Below are 22,547 nucleotides of genomic sequence, written 5' to 3'. Positions count from 1 at the left end.
AAAAAAAAAAAAAAAAAAAAAAAAAAAAAAAAAAAAAAAAAAAGGGGGGGGGGCGGGAACCAGGTCAGGCATGGTAGCTCATGCCTACAATCCCAGCACTTTGGGAGGCCGAGGTGTATCACCTGAGGTCAGGAGTTCGAGACCACCCTGACCAACATGGAGAAACCCATCTCTACTAAAAATACAAAATTAGCCGGGTGTGGTGGTGCATACCCGTAATCCCAGCTACTCGGGAGGCTGAGGCAGGAGTGTTGCTTTAACTGGGGAGGCAGAAGTTGGAGTGAGCCGAGATCACACCATTGCACCCCAGCCTAGGCAACAAGAGCAAAACTGAGTCTTAAAAAAAAAAAAAAAAAAAAAGACAACCAGCAACCCTCTGAGCTTCTCTGTCTATGGAGTAACCTTTCTTTTATTCCTTTACTTTCTTAATTGTGCTTTATTTTCTTAAGTTGCTTTCACTTTGCCTTGCAGACTTGCCCTGAATTCTTTCTTGCGCTAGATCCAAGAACCCTGTCTTGGGGTCTGGATCGGGATCCTTTTCCTGTAACATTAATATACATGAGGCACTGTCTTGTCCATATTGTAGCCATCTTAATTATATCCAGCCCAGGGCCTGATACCTATGTATGTATATATTTGATCATGTTGGTTTATATGGAGATGGAGATGTCAAATTGGTCATTGGAAATTAGAGTCCAGAGACCTGAGAAGTAATAGGTGACCACAGGTAGAAAAAGACTGTATGCTTTAAATTACATCTTTTCTAATTAGTCTATATTCTCCTGGTATTTCTTTTATTTTCTGGGTTTTTTCGTGTTTTTTTTTTTTTTTTGAGACAGAGTCTTGCTGTGTTGCCCAGGCTAGAGTACAGTGGCATGATCTCAGCTCACTGCAACCTCCATCTCCCGGGTTCAAGTGATTCTCCTGCCTCAGCCTCCTGAGTAGCTGGGATTACAAGTGCCCGCAACCGCGCCCGGCTAATTTTTTTGTATTTTTAGTAGACATGGGGTTTCACTATCTTGGCCAGGCTGGTCTCAAACTCCTGACCTCGTGATCCACCCACCTCGGCCTCCCAAAGTGCTGTGATTATAAGTGTGAGCCACTGCGTCTGGTCTCTCCTGGTATTTCTCCTACTATCTCAGCTCACTGCAACCTCCACCTACCGGGTTCAAGCGATTCTCCTGCCTCAGCCTCCAGAGCAGCTGGGACTGCAGGCGTGCATCACCACACCCAGCTAATTTTTGCACTTTTAGTAGAGACGGGGTTTCACCATGTTGGCCAGGATTGTCTCGATCTCTTTACCTTGTGATCCACCAGCCTCAGCCTCCCAAAGTGCTAGGATTACAGGCATGAGCCACTGTGCCCGGCCAGTCCAAAATCTTAAAGTCATCTTTGTCAACTATGCCTTCAAAATATATCTAGAATTCAATGACATCTTTCTTGTAATTTGATTTCTTTCATATGCTTCTGTTTTCCACTGTTGAGTGAGTTTTTGATCATCACATGAACAAAAGGGCTTGGTGAACCAGCAGAGTGTCAAAAAATGATTATGCTTTTTAAAAATATACATTTCTTTATTTCTTTCATTACTGCTTGTATCACAGGACTGCTGGGGTGGAGATGACCTGTTTCTCTTGCCAAAAGGGTAGGTTCACATTTGGCATGTGTGCCAATCCAAGCTGCAGCTACCTTTCCTAAGTGCTATAATGAAGAATCAAGTGGAGAATAGGGAGGGGGACACTTCATTAAGGAAGTCATATTAAAGCTAGGTAGATTTCTGGAGGAAGAACCAGAGAGAAAACATTGGTGGCAAAAGCCCTGATTCTGGAGACTTCCTCCCTTCTTCCTGGATCATTTAGGGGCCAACTTAATGGTGCTATGGGAGAACCCAAGGAGACAAAGACAGAGTGTAAAGTACAGGGCTAGAGGAAGGATTCTGCGATTCAGCAGTTTGACTTGTGACTCTGAATGAGAAAAAGCCAAAGGAAGATTTTGATCTAAGGAGTATCTTGATACGACCATCTTTAAAAAACAACAACAAAAAATCATTCTGACTGATACATTGGGACTAGATTACAGGAGGGCATGGGTGCCAACAGAGATGACAGTGGGAGACTTTTTGAATAACTCAAGTGATAGGATTTGGATAGGACAATAGGTAGCCTTGGAGATGATTAGAAAAGGTCAAGTGCAGCTTGGGTTGACATACATGCCAAATATGAACCTACCCTTTGGCCAGGCAACACAGGTAAGTAATACACATTCTGTCTATGTATCTATCTATCTATCTACCCATCTATCTACCTACCTATCTGATTTATCTCCCTACTATCACTGGAATATAAGCTCTGTGAGGGCAATTATTTTCATTTTTTGCCTGTTTTATTTATTGCTTTTCTGCAACCCTAGAAGAGTATGTATGGTTCATTCACCAGCATCCTCAGCACCACCTGGGAGCTTGTTAGAGATGCTGATTGATGGGCTTCACCACTGAATAGGAATCTTTGGTGGTAGGGACCAGGAATCTGTGTTTTAAAGTTCTCCCTGTGATTTTTTTTTTTTTTATTTTCATGACAGCCTACCATTGAAACCAGGTGATTTTTCTGACTGCTATTGAATACTCTGAATGCTAAGAACTACTCTTCTAGAGAGAACCAGGCAAAAAGTAGAAAATCATTGTTTGTTGATGAAGGAAGGGGCATAAATGAGAACTAAGGTTTGTAAACAAATAGAGGGTAGGAGTCATTTTCTTACATTTAAATATTGAACTGTACCTCAATGTGATATGCAAAATAACTCTTAAAAACAACAATGCTCTTTGCCTCAGGTCCCCTACACTGACAATTCAATGAGCCTTGAACAATGAGTTTTAATTTATGATAAACAGTCATATTTCCTCTGGGAGGTAGAGTTACACTCCAATTACCAATGATGGAAAGATGGACCCCACAGCTGCTTAGTTGAGAAATAACAAATGGAATTATATGGCATATTCTTCACTTATTTTGCCTATTATACCTATAAAAACACAAGCATCCATTTTTCCCTAAAAGAACCATTTTATTATGAAAAATTGTAGCTAGCTGTGGTGCTTCACGTCAGTAGTCCCAGCACTTTGGGATACTAAAGCAAGAGGACTGCTTTGAGCCCAGGCATTTGAGGCCAGCCTGGGCAACAAAGAAAAACACTGCCTCAAAAAAAAAAAAAAAAAAATCATGAGCTGGGCTAGGCGGCACATGCCTGTGGTCCCACTTACTTGAGAGGCTGAGGTGGGAGGATCCTTTGAACCCAGAAGGTCAAGGCTTCAGTGAGCCGTGGTTGTTTCACTGCACTCCAGCCTCAGTGACAGCCTGACCTTGTCTCAAAAAAAAAAAAAAAAAAAAAAAGGGCCGTCTGGGCGTGGTGGCGCACGCCTGTAATCCCAGCTACTCAGGAGGCTGAGGAAGGAGAATCCCTGGAACCTGGGTGGTGGAGGTTGCAGTGAGCGAAATCACGCCACTGCACTCCAGCCTGTGAGAATGGGAAAAAAAAAAAAATGCTGGCTCAGGCCTATAATCCCAGCACTTTGGGAGGCTGAGGCAGAGAATTGCTTGAATCTGGGAGGCGGGGGTCGCAGTGAGCTGAGATTGCACCACTGCACTCCAGCCTGGGTGACAGAGTGAGACTCCATCTTAAAAAAAAAAGAAAGAAAGAAAATAAAAATTTCACACTTACATAGTGAACAATATAATAAATCTTAACATATGTATCTATCATCTAGTTTAATTAACTTGCTCGTGGCTGTTTCATTAATGACCTTACCATGAGAAGAAATTTTGAAACTGAATAAAAGATTCAACTAACAGAAAAATATGTGAGACACCACCAACTCCTTTTTCCACGATGAGCATCTCTTATTGGGCTAGGCATCACTGAGACCTATGGAATGAGATCTCTGTAGGTGGGCCCAGAAATCTGTCCTTTACGAATCTCTGATTTTTATTTGTTTGTATGTTTACTTTTCTTTTTTCCCACCCCATGATTTAGAGCTTGAAAGAATCTCTGATTTTTGCATATACTAAATTAGAGAAGCACTGCTCAAACTACAGTGCTTGGCAGCATGAAAAGAAAAAAAAAAAAAACTTACCAATTTATCAAATTAATGAATCATTTCCAATAGCTAAAACATTGACATTTAGAAAATTGCAGAGTTACAATAACTTTTTTTTTTTTTTTTTTTTTTTGAGATTAAGTTTTGCTCCTATTGTCCAGGCTGGAGTGCCATGGCACGATCTGGGCTCACAGCAACTTCCCTCTCCTGGATTCAAGTGATTCTCCTGCCTCAGCGTCCCGAATAGCTGGGACTACTGGTGCCTGCCACCACACCGGCTAATTTTTGTATTTTTAGTAGAGATGGGGTTTTGCCATGTTGGCCAGGCTGGTTTCCAACGCCTGACCTCGTGATCTGCCCGCCTCGGCTTCATGAAATGGTGTACAGGCTTGAGCCACCGCACCTGGCTTTTTTTAATTATTATTTTTTCTTTCCTCTGGTGCTAGAAAAAAAAATTTCTGACTCATGGGTCAGCTTTGGATTCGTCAGATTGTACTCTAACTAAAGGCTTTTTAATATTCAAGGACTGAATTATTATGTATACCAAATTATAAGATCTACTGGAGAGTTCGGAAGACTAAACCATCAAACCACATTGTCAAAAATTGTCCTGACTGTTTTTGCTTCCTGAAAAATATGAGGAAAAAAAAATGTCCTGACCTTGAATATTATTGTTGCCAGGCTATTTATGACTTCCTCTTTCCCACTCTACCCTCAGGGGATCTTTGAACCAATATAAAAAGGGATTTCTGTTGAACCCCTGGTAAGTCTAGCCCGCATGGGAAGGAGGAATATCTAAGAATGCGTTCCAAAGTTTAGCAAACAAAAATAGAACCTTGCTCTGGAACAGCATGTTACTGACCCAGAAGATAGTCGCCTCCTCAATTTCTCAGTAGGTGTTAGAGAAGGAGGAAGAAGAACATGTGGATGGAGCTGAAGAAAGTGAAGTGATGATGATGTTCCTGGGGAGAGAAAAGCCCAGCACCTATGACAATTCTCTTATCTTGACCTTAGGTGTTGCCTCAGTTAGCTGATGTGGGACAAAATAAAGCTGTTGACCCTAATCATACAGCATCCAAAGAGTGAATTATCTAAATAGTGAGTTATCCCGGGCGCACGCGGTGGCTCAAGCCTGTAATTCCAGCACTTTGGGAGGCCGAGGTGGGTGGATCATGAGGTCAGGAGTTAAAGACCAGCCTGGCCAAGATGGTGAAACCCCGTCTCTATTAAAACACAAAAAATTAGCCGGGCGTGGTGGCAGGTGCCTGTTATCCCAGCTACTCAGGAGCGTGGGGCAGAGAATTGCTTGAACACGGGAGTCAGAGGTTGCAGTGAGCCGAGATCACGCCACTGCACTCCAGCCTGGGCAACAGAGCGAGACTCTGTCTCAAAAAAAAAAAAAAAAAAAGAAAGAAAAGAAAAGAAAGAAAGTGAAAAAGAAAAGTTAGACCAAGAAAGGAGTTGATATGAACCTGGAGAAGAGCAGAATAATGAGGACAGAAGAGGAGAGGTTAGGAGCCTCTCACTTTGCTAATTCCACTTTGTCTTTGATTAACCTTACAGGCGTAATTCAATGCTGATTGTCAACCTGTTGGCTGTCGCTGGTGGCTGCCTTATGGGACTGTGTAAAATAGCTGAGTTGGTTGAAATGCTGATCTTGGGCCGCTTGGTTATTGGCCTCTTCTGTGGACTGTGCACAGGTTTTGTGACTATGTACATTGGAGAGATCTCGCCTACTGCCCTGCGGGGTGCCTTTGGCACTCTCAACCAGCTGGGCGTCGTGATTGGAATTCTGGTGGCCCAGGTACTCTAGAACTTCTCATACTTAATGAGAGTTAGTTTCATGGGTCATTTAAAAAGTTAACATAGATAAAGCACTGAAGAATATCTGGCATATGTTCAATTATGGAAGTTTAGATATTGTTACTATAGCTCATAGATAGTAGCTCAAGAAGCAGGTTGAGTAGAGAAAGGAAAAGAAACACAATTTCTTTTTTCCTTTTTTATTTTTTATTTATTTATTTTTGAGACAGAGTCTCACTCTGTCCCCCAGGCTGGAGTGCAGTGGCACGATCTCGGCTCAACCTCTGCCTCCTGGGTTAGTTATTCTCATGCTTCAGCTTCCCGAGTGGCTGGGATTACAGGTGCGTACCACCACGTCCAGCTAATTTTTGTATTTTTAGTAGAGACAGAATTTCACCATGTTGGCCCAGCTGTTCTCAAACTCCTGACCTCAGGTGATCCACCCACCTCGGCTTCCCAAAATGCTGGGTTATGGGCGTGAGCCACTGTGCCTGGCAATTTTTTTATTTTTTCCAATGGTAAAATAATATATGATTTTCTGAACTTTTGTTTTGTTTTGTTTTGGAGATGGAGTCTCACTCTGTTGCCCAGTCTGGAGGGCAGTGGCATGATCTCGGCTCACTGCAAACTCCACCTCCTGGGTTCAAGTAATTTTCTGCCTCAGCCTCCTGAGTAGCTGGGATTACAGGTGCCTACCATCATGCCTGGCTAATTTTTGTATTTTTAGTAGAGACGGGGTTTCACCATCTTGGCCAGGCTGGTCTTTAACTCCTGATCCACCTGACTCAGCCTTCCTGGAATTACAGGTGTCAGCTACTGCACCCAGCCAACTTGTTTTTTAATGAACTTGTGGCCTATGAAGTATGGGGTTTATAGCATTATCTTTGTGTGGTTTCTAGATCTTTGGTCTGGAATTCATCCTTGGGTCTGAAGAGCTATGGCCCGTACTATTGGGCTTCACCATCCTTCCTGCTATCCTACAAAGTGCAACCCTTCCATGTTACCCTGAAAGTCCCAGATTTTTGCTCATTAACAGAAAAGAAGAGGAGAATGCTAAGCGGAGTATCTTTCACTCTTTAGTATACGAAGTATATGGTTGTGGTTTGTTTTAAGGATGAGGGTACTGGACCTATTTTCTGTGGTACCCTTTCCCTGACCATCAGAATCCAAGTGAAGATGGTTCTGATTACTCTTCCTTGTTTTTTCTTTTTTCGAGACAGAATCTCGCTCTGTTGCCCAGCCTGGAGTGCAGTGGTGCGATCTCGGCTCACTGCAACCTCCGCCTCCTGGGTTCTAAGCGATTCTCCTGTCTCAGCCTCTGGAGTAGGTGGGATTATAGGCGTGTGCCACCACCACCATGCCCAGCTAAATTTGTGCTTTTTTTTTTTTTTTTTTTTTTTTTTGGAGACGGAGTCTCCCTCTGTCGCCCAGGCTGGAGTGCAGTGGCACGCTCTCGGCTCACTGTAAGCTCTGCCTCCCAGGTTCACACCATTCTCCTGCCTCAGCCTCCTGAGTAGCGGGGATTACAGGTGCCCAGTAACATGCTTGGCTAATTTTTTGTATTTTTAGTAGAGATGAAGTTTCACCGTGTTAGCCAGGATGGTCTCAATCTCCTGACCTCGTGATCCACCCGCCTTGGCCTCCCAAAGTGGTGGCATTACAGGCATGACCCACCGCGCCTGGGCAACTTTTTTTTTTTTTTTTTTTTTGAGACACAGTCTTGCTCTGTCACCCAGGCTGCAGTGCAGTGGTGCAATCTCGGCTGACTGCAACCTCTGCCTCCCAGGTTCAAGTGATTCTCCTGCCTTAGCCTCCCAAGTAGCTGGGACTACAGGTGCGTGTGCCACCACGCCAGCTAATATATATATATATTTTTTTTTTTTTTTGTATTTTTATTAGAGATGGGGTTTCACCATGTTGACCACGCTGGTCTCGAACTCCTCACCTTGTGATTCGCCTGCCTCGGCCTCCCAAAGTGATGGGATTACAGGTGTGAGCCAACATGCCTGGCCCATCTAATTTGTATTTTTATTAGAGATGGGGTTTCACCATGTTGGCCAGGCTGGTCTCGAACTCCTGACCTCAAGCGATCCACACACCTCGGCCTCCCAAAGTGCTGGGATTATAGGCATGAGCCTCCGCGCTGGGCTCTGATTACTCTTGAGTAAAATTTTCAGCCCCTAAAGAATGAAGTGAGAAGGCAGGTTCAGGAATGGATGCTATCGATTACCTCATCTCATGCGGCCCTTTCCTGGCTGCCTTATAGGAGAATGAATTTGGGGCAGCACATTGTCTTTATCCTTTCCTCTTTCTTCTTTTCACCAGTCCTCCAGTGGTTGTGGGGCACCCAGGATGTATTTCAAGACATCCAGGAGATGAAAGATGAGAGTATAAGGATGTCACAAGAAAAGCAAGTCACCGTGCTGGAGCTCTTTAGAGTGTCCAGTTACCGACAGCCCATCATCATTTCCATTGTGCTCCAGCTCTCTCAGCAGCTCTCTGGGATCAATGCTGTGAGTATGATACTTTAGGGTCAAAGGTGTCTTACAAAATTTCACTTAAAATGCCGGGCATGGTGGTGGTGTGCCTCTGTAGTCCCAGCTACTCAGGAGGCTGAGGCAGGAGAATCACTTGAACCCGGGAGGTGAAGATTGCAGTGAGCTGAGATTGCGCCACTGCACTCTAGCCTGGGTGACAGACTAGGAGTCTTCATCTAAAAAAAAAAAAAAAAAAAAAAAAAGACAAAAATTAGCTGGGCGTGGTGGTGCGCTACTTGGGAGGCTGAGGCCGGACAATCGCTTGGACCTGGGAGGTGGAAGTTGCAGTGAGTGGAGATTGAGCCATTGCACTCCAGCCAGAGCAACCAGAGCAGAACTCCTTCTAGAAAGAAGAAAAGAAAGACAGAAAGAAAAGAAAGACAGAAAGAAAAGAAAGGCAGGAAGGAAGGAAGGAAGGAAAAGAAAGAAAGGAAAGAAAGAGAAGGAAGGAAGGAAAGAGAGAGAAGGAAGGAAGGAAGGAAAGAGAGAAAGAGAGAGAGGAAGGAAGGAAGGAAGGAAAGAAAGAAAGAAAGGAAGAAAGGGAAGAAAAGAAAGGAAAGGAAAGGAAAGGAAAGAAAAGAAAAGAAAAGAAAAGAAAAGAAAGAGCCTGGAAGGACACTGGCAACTTCAGACTGAGCTGACTTTACCAGTCTGTATGTGTTTACAACTAGAATAGGCAATGATTGTTTAAAGAGCTAGCATTTGGCAGGTAGCCCTTGTATTCCATGCAAATATCAGCTTCCTGCTATTGAGTGTGGGTTGCGGGAAGAGAGTACTCCTATGCCTTCTAGTCGATAGTGGATAAAATATGGATATGAAGAGCACCCTTGTGCTTCATCCCCTGAGGGTTTTCCATTAGTATTTGATCAATGAGATTAAATCATTTTGTAACAAAGCATTTTGCAAAACTTACTGTTTTGAGCATCAAAATGCTCAAAATTAGTAGAGATGGGGTTTCACCATCTTGGCCAGGCTGGTCTCCAACTCCTGATCCACCTGATCCAAGTTGGTTCTTGGCCTTTTCTCCTTCCTAGCACACCAGGATATTTGTATGTGAAGTGGAAGTGCTTCTTGTGAGGGATTAGAGGCTGTTTTATCAGAATGTACAAGGAGCCAGGTGTGGTGGCCGCTACTCAGAGGTTGAGGTGGGAATATCACTTATGTCCAGGAGTCAAGCCTGGGCAATATAGCATGACCCTGTCTTAAAAACAAAACAAACAAAAAAAAACTTGGGAGGAAATACACAGTAGTTAGAAAAAGCCTCCTAGGTGATTGGTGATTTTGATGAATCCCAGTCTCAAATTCCTCGTTTGGAAATGATAATGTAGGCCACACGTGTTACCGGAGAAAAATGTGCTCCCGAGACCTTCCAGAGCAGCAGAGCTGGGACTCAGCAAGTGAGGCAGCTACGTGCAAGTGTAGCCCTGAGAATGAGCACCTTTTTAAAGAATGTACCTTGCATTAATTCTGTGCCTATTACAAAAAAAAGAAAGAAAGAAAAAAAAAGAAAAAAAAAATTGTGCCTGAGGCAACTCCCTACCTGCCTCACAACAGTCCTGGCCCTGCAAAACAGGATTAGAAAAAAAATCACCTGTGGGAAATTACAGATGATCCATGAGCACTCTGAGAGACAGACTCCTCCCACTTCAGAGTATGGTGTGTGCTTGCTTGCTCTTTCTTTTCCTCCCTCCCTCCCTCCCTCCTTTCTTTCTCTTTCTTTTCTCTTTTCTTTTCTTTTCTTTTTTTCTTTTCTTTTCTTTCTCGCTCTGTCACCCAGGCTGGAGTGCAGTGGTGCAATCTTGGCTCACTGCAACCTCTGCCTCCCTGGTTCAAGTGATTCTCCTGCCTCAGCCTCCCGATTAGCTGGGACTACAGGCACATGCTACCACGCCCGGCTAATATTTTGTATTTTTAGTAGAGGCAGGGTTTTACCGTGTTAGCCAAGATGGTCTCTATCTCCTGACTTTGTGATCTGCCTGCCTTGGCCTCCTAAAGTGCTGGGATTACAGGTGTGAGCCACCACGCCTGGCTCTTTCTTTTTTTTTGAGAGGTAGTCTCGCTCTGTCACCCAGGCTAGAGAGCAGTAGCGCAATCTCAGCTCGTAGCAACCTCTGCCTCCCGGTTTCAGGGGATTCTCCTGCCTCAGCCTCTCAAGTAGCTGGAATTACAGGCAGCCGACACCACTCACAGCTAATTTTGTGTTTTTAGTAGAGATGGGGTTTCACCATGTTGGCCAGTCTGGTCTTGAACTCCTGGCCTCAAGTGATCCACCTACCTCAGCCTCCCAAAGTGCTGGGATTACAGGCATGAGCCACCATGCCCGGCCTGTACATTAATTATTGTTGGACTAAGGTGGCTCCCAATTTAGTCAATGAGCGGATTTTGCTTCACATATAATCATCACCTAAAGCTGGCTGCACCAGAATTATGGGGGATGGGATTCCTGAGTCGGCTGAATGGAAAGTCTCTGTGTAAAAGGGTTGGAAATTGTCTGTAAAAAAATAAATCTGGGCCTGGGGCGGTGGCTCATGCCTGTAATCCCAGTATTTGGGAGGCCGAGGTGGGCAGATCACCTGAAGTCAGGAGTTAGAGACCAGCCTGGCCAACATGGCAAAAGCCCGTCTCTACTAAAAATATAAAAATTAGCCGGGCGTGGTGGTACGCACCATCTAAAAATCAATCAGTCAATCAATCTGATGCATAGCAGGCTTGGAAATCACTTTTCCAGCCTACTTTTGTGCAAACGATGGTTTGTTTTTTGGTTTTTTTTTGAGACAGATCTCACTCTGTCACCCAGGCTAGAGTGTAGTGGCGCGATCTCAGCTCACTGCAACCTCCGCCTCCGGGGTTCAAGCAATTCTCCTGCCTCAGCCGTTTGAGTAGCTGGGATTATAGGCATGTGCCACCTCACCTGGCTAATTTTGTGTTTTTAGTAGAGACGAGGTTTTTCCAGGTTAGTCAGGTCTCTAACTCCTGACCTCAAGTGATCCGCCCGCCTATGCCTCCCAGAGTGCTGGGATTACAGACGTGAGACACCTCGCCTGGCCCAAGAAGTTTTATTGAGATGTGTACATGTACATTAGGTTTTTGATGTGTAGACATTATGATAAAGAGAATTGTCATAACTATTTATTGCTTGTTTAAACTGCTCAAGTAATTACTTTTGCACCAACCTAATATCTTTCCCCACAAGCTTGATGTCATCATAAAATATGTTGGGATTTTGTTTTGTTTTGTTTTGTTTTGAGACAGAGTCTTGCTATGTTGCCCAGGCTGGAGTGCAGTGGCTCGATCTCAGCTCACTGCAACCTCTGCCTCCCAGGTTCAAGCAATTCTCCTGTCTCAGCCTCCTGAGTGGCTGGGACTACAGGCACCTGCCACCATACCTGGCTAATTTTTGTATTTTTAGTAGAGATGGAGCTTCACCTTGTTGGTCAGGCTGGCCTTGAACTCCTGACATCAGATGATCCACTTGCCTCTGCCTCTCAATGTGCTGGGATTACAGTTGTGAGCAACTGCGCCTGGCCAATTATAATCTTGTTTTAGAAAATATAAATATACGTAGTTAGGCCGGGCGCGGTGGCTCACGCCTGTAATCCCTGCACTTTGGGAGGCCGAGGCGGGCGGATCACGAGGTCAGGAGATCGAGACCATCCTGGCTGACAAGGTGAAACCCCGTCTCTACTAAAATACAAAAAATTAGCCGGGCGCGGTGGCGGCGCCTGTAGTCCCAGCTACTCGGGAGGCTGAGGCAGGAGAATGGCGCGAACCCGGGAGGCGGAGCTTGCAGTGAGCCGAGATGGTGCCACTGCACTCCAGCCTGGGGGACAGAGTGAAGACTCCGCCTCAAAAAAAAAAAATATACGTAGTTTATATCTTACATCTTAGAGATTTAGAGAGTTATTTCTTGAGAAGGTAAATCCCAATGTAGAGGTCCATATTCATCAAAAAGACTAATAAATATTGCTATGGAGGCAAATACTCTGGGTGAAACAAACTGAAGCGAACCTGGGTAACCTAGATAATGTTCCCTTGTTAACTTGTGGTCTGAGTCCAATATTTTAATATTTCTTTTTTTTCTTTTCTTTTCTTTTTTTTTTTGAGACGGAGTTTCACTCTTATTGCCCAGGCTGGGGTGCACTGGTGCGATCTCGGCTCACCGCAACCTCCACCTCCTGGGTTCAATTGATTCTCCTGCCTCAGCCTCCCAAGTAGCTGGGATTACAGGCTTGCACAACCATGGCCTGCTAATGTTGTATTTTTAGTAGAGATGGGGTTTCTCCATGTTGTCAGGGTGCTCTTGAACTCCCAACTTAAGGTGATCTGCCCGCCTTGGCCTCCCAAAGTGCTGGGATTAGAAGCGTGAGCCACCGCACATGGCCAATTTTTCGTAGCTATGGTAGTTGTAGCAACCTTATTTTTTTTTCTTTTTTTTTTTTTTTTTTGATACAGAGTCTTGCTCTATTGCCCAGGCTGGAGTGCAGTGGCACAATCTCAGTTCACTGCAACCTCCACCTCCCAGACTCAAGCGATTCTCCTACATCAGCATCCCAAGCAGCTGGGATTACAGGTACCCACCACCACACCCAGCTAATTTTTAAATTTTTATTAGAGACAGGATTTCACCATATTGGCTAGGCTGGTCTCGAACACCTCAGGTTATCCGCCCGCCTTGGCCTCCCAAAATGCTGGGGTTACAAGAATGAAACACTGTGCTCGGCCAGCAACCTTACATTTTAGCATGGTGCCTAGTAAATAACAAACATAGTAATTTATTTAATATATATTAAATTACAATAGTAGCTGGTATTATTTCATAAAACACTTCAAAAGGGCCTAGGCCTAGGAAATACAGTCCAACCTCTGCTTATTCAATGAGCAGGATAAGGTGATTCAATTAGTTCACTATCAAATTGAGACATCAATGTGCCTATCAATGTTTTGAGGGTTTGGGGAAGAGTCAATTAAACAAGCATTTAGCTGGGCGTGATGGCACATGCCTATAATCCCAGCAACTTGGGAGGCTGAGAGGCAGGAAGATCACTTGGGACCAAGAGTTTGAGAACAGTGTGGGCAACAGAGTGAGTTGCTATCTCAACTTATAAAAAAGAAACTAGTTAGTAGAATTATACCTTCATATAAGTTGGTGAAGTGGACATAAGCAAGAGTAAACGGAACAGTGGGAATAAGCATAGTTAGAAGGAACAATGGAAATTAGTAGCTAACATTGAGAACATTTAAAAAGAGAAAGGAGGGCGAGGTGCAGTGGCTCACACCTGTAATCCTAGCGCTTTGGGAGGCTGAGGTGGGCAGATCACGAGGTCAGGAGCTCAAGACCAACCCGGACAACATGGCGAAAGCCTGTCTCTGCTAAAAAAAAAACACAAAAATTGGCTGGGCATGGTGGCTCACACCTGTAATCCCAGCACTTTGGGAGGCTGAGTGGGGCGGATCACGAGATCAGGAGATCGAGACCATCCTGGCTAACACGGTGAAACCCTGTCTGTATTAAAAATACAAAAAATTAGCCAGGCCTGGTGGCACATGCCTGTAATCCCAGCTACTTGAGAGGCTGAGGCAGGAGAATCGCTTGAACCCGGGAGGCGGAGGTTGCAGTGGCCGAGATCACGCTGCTGCATTCCAGCCTGGGTGACAGAAAGAGACTCCATCTCAAAATAAAAAAAAGAAATACAAAAATTAGCCAGGCGTGGTGGCAGGAGCCTGTAATCCCAGCTACTCGGGAGGCTGAGGCAGGAGAATCGCTTGAACCCGGGAGATGGAGGTTGCAGTGAGCCAAAATCGTGCCACTGCACTCCAGCCTGGGTGACAGATTGAGAATCTGTCAAAAAAAAAAAAAAAAAGAGAAAGATAAGATTCAGAAGATAATTCATTTGCAGAAGGGATATTAGGATTGAACAAAAACCATAAGGACTTCTTACCTCCTGGGACTTTTAAGTATTTTTTAAATTTTATTTTATGGAGACAGAGTCTCGCTCTGTCTGGCCTCCCGAGAAGCTGGGACTACAGGTGTGCCCCATCATGCCTGGCTAATATTTGTATTTTTAGTAGAGAAGGGGTTTCACCATATTGGCCAGGCTGATCTTGAACTCCTGACCTCAGGTGATCTGCTTGCCTCGGCCTCCCAAAGTGCTGGGATTATAGGCCTGTGCAACCACATTCAGCCTTAAGTATTTTTTGAGGGTTCTGTGTAACTGGTATGAAGTTTGTATCAAAGTTGCATGTTTTCTTTTCTACTAGGTGTTCTATTAATCATCAGGAATCTTCAAGGATGCAGGTGTTGAAGAGCCCATCTATGCCACCATCGGCGTGGGTGTGGTTAATACTGTCTTCACTGTAGTTTCTGTAAGTTGGATGGTTTGATAATTTTGGGGGAAGAAAAGAATCCTTGCTACAGATGTTCAAAGATGGATTGCACAGTTCCATCATTATTTAGTCACACCTTTTTTGTTGTTTATTTTTATTTTTTTAATTTTTTTGAGACAGAGTCTTGCTCTGTTGCCCAGGCTAGAGTACAGTGGCATGATCTCAGCTCACTGCAACCTCCACCTCCTGGGTTCAAGTGATTCTCCTGCCTCAGCCTCCCCGAGTAGCTCGGACTACAGGCGTGCGCCACCACGCCTAACTCGTTTTTGTATTTTTAGTAGAGACGGGGTTTTGCTATGTTGGCCAGGCTGGTCTTGAACTCCTAACCTCTGGTGATCCGCCTGCCTTGGCCTCCCAAAGTGCTGGGATTACAGGTGTGAGCCACCATGCCCAGACTATTGTTTAATTTTCCTTTGGAAAAAAGAGATACATTAAATGCTGAATGTAGTCTTCACTCTTCAAGCAAATATGGGATGGATGGGAAAAGAGGAAGTATAGAAGGGACTATGGAGTATGCTTTGAACTTGGAATTGGAGGAGAGGTGTTTGGAAAAACTTTCAAACTGTTTTTCCTGTTTTTACACTGAAACAATAATAGTAACAGAAGATTTCTGTGACCCCCAAAATATTTAAGGATTTGTCCCCATTACGTAAGCAATCAGTTCTGCAGTGGACACCATCTAGGTGTCCTGTGATTTAATTCTGACGCTACCTGGAGATAGCATCGGATCTCACAGGTTGGTGGCACAGTTCCCAAGACTGCCCCCAACTCCTGATGCCCATCACAAGCTCCAGGTTATTTACCTGTGCTTCTGACCCACCAGCTATAGATCGGGATTCCCACCACGCCCTCTTTGGGTTGGATTAATTGGCTACAGTGGCTCACAGAACTCAGGGAAAATGTTTCCTGGTTTGATTTAAAGGATATTTTAAAGCACAGAAATAAACAACCAGATGAAGAGATTCACAGGGCGAGGTCTGGAGGGACCCTGAGCGTGGGAGCCTCTGTCTCCGTGGAGTTGGGGTACACTCCTAGCACATAGATGATTTGTTGCTGACCTTCCTGTCAGCTTCCACGGGTTCAGATATCTGCAAGCTCCCCACACCCTGCCTTTTGGGCCTTTTATGCAGACTTAATTGGTTCTCTATGATTGAAGCATGGACAACTGTTTTGAAACGTGATTGGACAAAAAGGGAATGATCTGAACCCAGCCAGGCCTGTCTGTTTGGATTATTTCGGCCTCTCTGTAGCGTTTCTTCCTCTAGGGGGTAGGGCAGAACCCTCTCTGAAATGAGGGTTTTATGACCCGCAGTCAGATTAGCATGCTGCCAAGTGGGAGGGCAGGAGAAAGTCAGAGAAGAATTCTATTTTCTGAGGCCTGCGGCATCCCAACATTATGACAAAAGACTCTACCAAGGGCTAGGGGGATTTTGAGCCAGGACCTGTGAATGGAACACAATATGTATGTATATAAAATCATAAATCACAGGAGGTGTATCCGTAACAAGTGTCCTGCTGTTGGTAAGGCAGATTTCAAGTAGCTCAGACACTGTTTTCATGGAAAGGAAAACTGAAGTTTCATGTCATATTCTTCTTCCAGCTATTTCTGGTGGAAAGGGCAGGAAGAAGGACTCTGCATATGACAGGCCTTGGAGGGATGGCTGTTTGTTCCATGCTCATGACTGTTTCTTTGTTATTAAAGGTGAGTGCTCTTTGAGTGAAGAAAAGCGAGGGAGGGGGAAAGGAGGAGAGGTTACAGTTGACTTCTGTGACACAAGGGGTGGGTTGTTAAGGTTGCAGTTTGTCAATAAAGTCAGAGGAGAGAAGCAGGACACCCAGAGTTTTTAAGAAACGTGGGTCTTCAGAGAACTGGAGATAAACTGTTAGAATCCTTACATTTATAGAACATTGTTACAGTCTATAAAATAAATTATCTAATTTAATTCTTTGTTTGTTTGTTTGAGACAGAATTTTGCTCTTGTTGACCAGGCTGGAGTGCAGTGGTGCAATCTTGGCTCACCGTAACCTCTGCCTCCTGGGTTCAAGTGATTCTCCCGTGTCAGCCTCCCCAGTAGCTAGGATTACTGGCATGCGCCACCACGCCCAGCTAATTTTGTATTTTTAGTAGAGACGGGGTTTCTCCATGTTGGTCAGACTGGTCTCGAGCTCCCGACCTCAGATGATCCACCTGCCTCGGTCTCCCAAAGTGCTGGGATTACAGGCATGAGCCACCATGCCTGGCCTAATTTAATTCTTAAAATAATATCAAGGTAATCACACTTTATAGATGATGACAAGGTCTCAGTACAAAGTGATATATATGAGATCACATAGATGGGATTCAAAAATTCAAGCCTGGCTGGGCGCAGTGCTTCATTCCTGTCATCTTAACACTTTGGGAGGCCAAGGTGAGAGGATTGCTTGAGCCCAGAAGTTCAAGACCAGCCTAGGCAACATGACAAGAAACTGTCTCTAAAAAAAAAAAAGTATATATTTTTTTGTTTGTTTCTTGAGACAGGGTCTTGCTCTGTCACCCAGGCTGGAGTGTAATGTCGCCATCTCGGCTTGCTGCAATCTCTGCCTCCCAGGCTTAATTGACTCTCCTGCCTCAGTCTCCCTGGTAGCTGGGATTACAGGCATGCGCCACCACACCCAGCTAATTTTTGTGTTTTTTAGTAGAGACAGGGTTTCACCATGTTGGCCAGGCTGGTTTCCAACTCCTGACCTCAAATAATCCCTCACTTCACCCTCCCAAAGTGCTGGGACTATAGACGTGAGCCACAGTGCCCAGCCAAAAGAAAAACAAAATATTGTGTTTTAATTAGCCACGTGTGGTGGCACATGCCTGAAGTCCCAGCTATTTGAGAGGCTGAGGTGGGAGGATTGCTTAAGCCCAGAAGATCAATGATGCAATGAGCTGTTCTAGCACCACTGCACTCTAGCCTGGGCAACAGAGTAAGACCCTGTCTCAAAAAATAAAAACAGAAATAAATCCAAGCCTATTGATTCCACAGCCACTCATTGTATTGTACGTCAGAGACAGGAGGAGCTTGCCATTAGTTGCCTCTGGGAACCTAGATTCTGGGTTACACTGTCTTTAAATTTAATTTTCTCTGTTCCTTCCTCTTACAGGATAACTATAATGGGATGAGCTTTGTCTGTATTGGGGCTATCTTGGTCTTTGTGGCCTTTTTTGAAATTGGACCAGGCCCCATTCCCTGGTTTATTGTGGCCGAACTCTTCAGCCAGGGCCCCCGCCCAGCTGCGATGGCAGTGGCTAGCCACGTGACGAGAAACGGGCCCACCCCTTCAGGGTAAGGGTAGGAAGGTATCAGCCCAACTATGTAAACACCAGAGAAGAAAAATTTAGAATTATTTATTGTCTTTTAAATTCATAACTTAGGTTTGGGCCCTTGTAAGCTCTAGCTTGCCAATGAATTAAGTATTTGTTTAAAATAATCATTATGCATGCTTCTTCTCCAGTTCTTTGCCATATGAGCTGTTGGCAGTTACATGTGATTTTAATTTTACCTTCTCAATCAGACTTTATTTCTGGTATCCACAGGGAAGTAACAAACTTCTAAAAGATCACTCAAATCCACTACACATTGCATATTTGATTCCTTCATTTCCTCAAATAAAAACAAATTCAGCTTTGTGAACTATCAAATTTTTCAAAATAAAGTACAGAATGCCAGTACCAGTATTTAGTGGATCTGTATTCAACAGACTAAAGTTAGATATACTACTCTTTAAATAATTTAAAACAGTATCTACTACTATACTACTATATTAAAATAAAATAAAACAATTTAAAATAAGATATACTTCTGACATCATCCTTATTAAGCCTATAGAAGAGAAAGATCTGCAATAGAAACAAACAGACATAATCTAAGGATTCTGACCTTAAGAAGTTTACAATTTTGGCAGAGAAACAAGACAGACACTCTCAAAACTAAATAACAATTCAGGACAACAATATAAGAAATGTCTATATAAAGTTTATCCTTTTTATAAGCTACTTTTTGAAGTTTGTCACTTTGTCAGACTAATCTTTGGGATTTATTGATTGCAAAAGCTATTCATATTTTAGGATTGCATTTTCTAACACTTCCACCAGAAATAACATAAAGGAGATTTTAGCGATTAGCTGAAAATAAAAAAAGGACAGAGTAAGAGGAAAGAAAATAAAGGTATTATGTTTGCCTTTTGGAATTATAACATAAGAGTCTAAAGTTAAAAAACTAAGGTGAGCATTTATATAATGATTAGACAACTTTCTCAGGGACAGCCTACTTTTAAAAATATAGCTATCACACATGGATTGCAATCATTAAACTAAGTGCTGTATAAGCCTCATGTTTAATGCATCATCTAATTTATTACTTAAAACTCATTGTTGGTACTATTCTTCCTAGGAGTAAAACACTAATGCAAGTTCACACAACTTGAAATAGGTGAAGTCAAGCTTCCAGCTGAGGTCTATTTGACACAGAATCCAATGTCTCTCTTCCTTCCTAAGAAGGGAATAAGAAACGCTTATTGCATTTGTTCTGTATCTACATACCTTTAATGAAGTAGCAGTATGCTGAAAATATAGATCAAGAATTGCCTCCATCCTGGCTAACACGGTGAAACCCCGTCTCTACTAAAAATACAAAAAAACTAGCCGGGCGAGGTGGCGGCGCCTGTAGTCCCAGCTACTCGGGAGGCTGAGGCAGGAGAATGGCGTAAACCCAGGAGGCGGAGCTTGCAGTGAGCTGAGATCCGGCCACTGCACTCCAGCCTGGGCGACAGAGCAAGACTCCATCTCAAAAAAAAAAAAAAAAGAATTGCCTAAATTCACAATGCTAATATGACTCATTTCACAGAACCTAAAAGAAGGATTAAATTTAAAAAGGCTTACTGAGTGGCAATGGAAGTAAGGAAGTTGAAGGTGTTGTGCTTTCTCTAAGAATTCACCCAAGGCTTTTAAGTCTGTACTTACCCAAGAAGAGGAAATTTGCAATCTAGGTGAAAGGGGTGAGTAAATCTAGCGTGTCAGGGAAGAGATCTTGGAATTGTCCATTTGGGGGTCCAGGCAGGACGACTTGAAAAAAAAGTATTTCTAGGATGCTGCTGAAAGATTAAGATACTAGAGAGAAAAAGGAGTGAAGAACAAGTTCAAAGAGTGAGAAACATGGAAAGGTGGAAAAGCTCACGTTTGATATTTTGGAGGGGGTGCTCTGCTGCCAGAGAAGTGGGAACTTGACCATGAGTAGAAAGAGAAAAATGAAGGTTGCTAAAGTTAATAAGGTCTAGGCAGTGAGTAAGGAGGTTATGGGAAGTGTTATTAGTATGGATGCTGAATTCACTGAGGATATGTGCCATTCAAATAAAGCTTTGTGATATTAAGTATAACTAATGACATCACAAAAAGCAGTACATTTGACAAAACAATCACATTTTGACAATACTGTAATAAGTTTAAGAAATCAACCAGGTGATTCACTCAAAGTGGTTGCACTTATATTCATAAGTAACTTTAAAAATACTTTATAGGTAAAAAGGTCAGGTTAAAGTCCAGTCGCCAAGATTTCAGGTGGAACTCATGGAACTCGATGCTGGAGCCCCACATCTCGCCCCTGAAGTCTGTTCCTCATTCAAACCAACCAGCCCTGAAGCATCCCCCTTCCCTCCTAACAGTCTGCACTGCCCACTTCCGGTTCGGTCACACACCCGCCATTCACCATCTACCATTCCTCGCCACCGCTGCCGCTGCCTGCACTACTGCCTTTGCCTATGTGTTCGCCGTCCGCGCTGCCTGCGATGACCACTGCCCCGCTGTTGCAGGTGCGCTACAACTACCACACCAACTGCGAGGCCGCCGTCAACAGCCACATCGACCTGGAGCTCCACGCCTCCTATGTGTACCTGTCCATGGCTTTCTACTTTGAACGAGACGACATGGCCCTGGAGCACTTTGGCCGCTACCTCCTGCACCAGTCAGACGAGAAGATGGAGCATGCGCAGGAACTGATGAGGCTGCAGAACCAGCTCAGTGGCCTCACCTGCCTTCATGATATCAGGGAGCCAAAGCGCTAAGGCTGGGAGAGCGGGCTTGAGGCCATGGATTATGCCTTCCACCTGGAGAAGAGCGTCAACTACAGCCTCCTGGAGCTGCACCAGCTGGCCCTGGAAAAGGGCGAGCCCAGCTGTGCGACTTCCTGGAGAGCCACTACCTACACCATCAGGTCAAGACCATCAAAGAGCTGGGTGGCTATGTGAGCAACCTGGAAAAGATGTGGGCCCCGGAAGCCGGCCTGGCTGAGAACCTGTTTAACAAGCTCTCCCTGAGTCACAGCAAGAAAGAGACCTGAGCCCAGACAGGCCCCACAGCCACGAGGTGCCTTTTCCGGGTCGGGCCACCAGGCGGGGCGTGCATGTTGCCCTTTCAGAATGTTCTCTTCAGTTTTTTCCTTTCAGTTTTACCATTGTTGGCAATAAAGTTATCTGGTTCTCAAAGCAATGAAGGTGTCCAGTTGAGGCGTGCCTGCAAAACTCTCACCTTTTACTAGCTAGGGCAAATCCCCATGCAAGTTTAAAAAGGGTGTCCAGCAGTCTCTACACCCAGGGCTACTCCATCTGCATGCAGCTCAGGGTCTCTAAGGATGGAGGTGGAAGGTATTCTGTGAGTCCCTGTAAAACACATTAATCTTTTCTTTCTAAACTATGTGGATATATGGGGTAGGGAGGGTGGGGTGGGTGGTCTTAGGCCCTTGTGTCTGTGGGTGCATGTGCATGGTAAAGTGTAAAATATGGTCTAGAATTCATCCTAGTGGTTGTCTCTGGGGAAAAAGTGAAGGGAATGGGATTGGGCAGGGATTAAATTAATGAGGTCTTTAATTTTACATGAAAAGTTTTCTTTTTTAAATATGCAAATGCTAACATTTCTTGATTCTGGGTAGCAAGATGGGGTATTTGCAAGATGACATGGCAGAGCATCTCTTTGGCAAGCTTACTCTGAGTAATAGTGATAATGGAAACTGAGACTTAAGCTGGCTTCACCATTGCCAGGAGATGCATTTCTGTGGTTGCCAGGACTGGGCATGCATATTGCCCTTACAAAACCTCTACTTATTTTTATTTTTTTTCTCTTTGATTGAATCATTTCTTCCATTAAAGTGACGTGGTACCAAAGAAAAACAAATTACCTCAATAGAAGAGCTGAAAAATATAAGGTCAAAGTTGGGGGTCAAGTTTATAGTATTGAATATAAAGTAGAACTCTGGCTACTTTGAAGAATAGGGGTGTGGGGGAGGGTTGAAGGTGGAGACCAGGCAGAGACATTGTAGCTGGTGCAGATGAGAGGCTAGCATGGCTTGAAATGTGATGGTGGCTGAGGAAATGAAGGGAGGTAGACAAGTTCCAGATGGATTTTGGACAAGTCAACAAGAATTGCTCATGGATGGGAAATGACGGATGTGAGATGGGGAAAATAACCTATGTTCTGGGGTTTGGCCTTGAGCACCTGGGTTAAAGGTGATATTTTAAAATCTGGGGAGCTTGCAGGGGGGACACCTGGGGTGGAGGGTTGGGGAAGGCATATAATGTATAATCAGAGATTTCTATTAGACACTTAAGTCAAAAAGGTCATGCAGGTAGCTGGAAAAATGAATGCCAGTTTTGGAAACGAACACATTACGAGATCATTCTATAAATGGTATTGAAATATGTGACTGGATAAGCTC

The 22,547-nt window shown here is 44.1% G+C and overlaps 1 protein-coding gene and 1 pseudogene across 1 annotated transcript in view; both read left to right on the top strand.

Annotated features, from left to right (window-relative positions):
• LOC112615163 (solute carrier family 2, facilitated glucose transporter member 3-like) overlaps positions 1-20,629 on the top strand; it is a 22,991-nt gene extending 2,362 nt beyond the window's left edge. Inside the window, 7 exon segments of the mRNA XM_025371838.1 lie at positions 5,652-5,894; positions 6,793-6,955; positions 8,219-8,406; positions 14,689-14,793; positions 16,415-16,516; positions 17,947-18,128; positions 20,503-20,629. Of these exon segments, the coding sequence (XP_025227623.1) occupies positions 5,652-5,894; positions 6,793-6,955; positions 8,219-8,406; positions 14,689-14,793; positions 16,415-16,516; positions 17,947-18,128; positions 20,503-20,629 (1,110 nt within the window).
• Positions 20,630-20,652: 23 nt separating this feature from the next.
• LOC112616627 lies at positions 20,653-21,342 on the top strand (annotated as a pseudogene).
• Positions 21,343-22,547: the final 1,205 nt, after the last annotated feature.

This window comes from Theropithecus gelada, chromosome X (genome assembly GCF_003255815.1).
Source record: "Theropithecus gelada isolate Dixy chromosome X, Tgel_1.0, whole genome shotgun sequence".
Taxonomy (NCBI): domain Eukaryota; kingdom Metazoa; phylum Chordata; class Mammalia; order Primates; family Cercopithecidae; genus Theropithecus; species Theropithecus gelada.
This window is presented reverse-complemented; position numbering and strand designations above follow the sequence as displayed.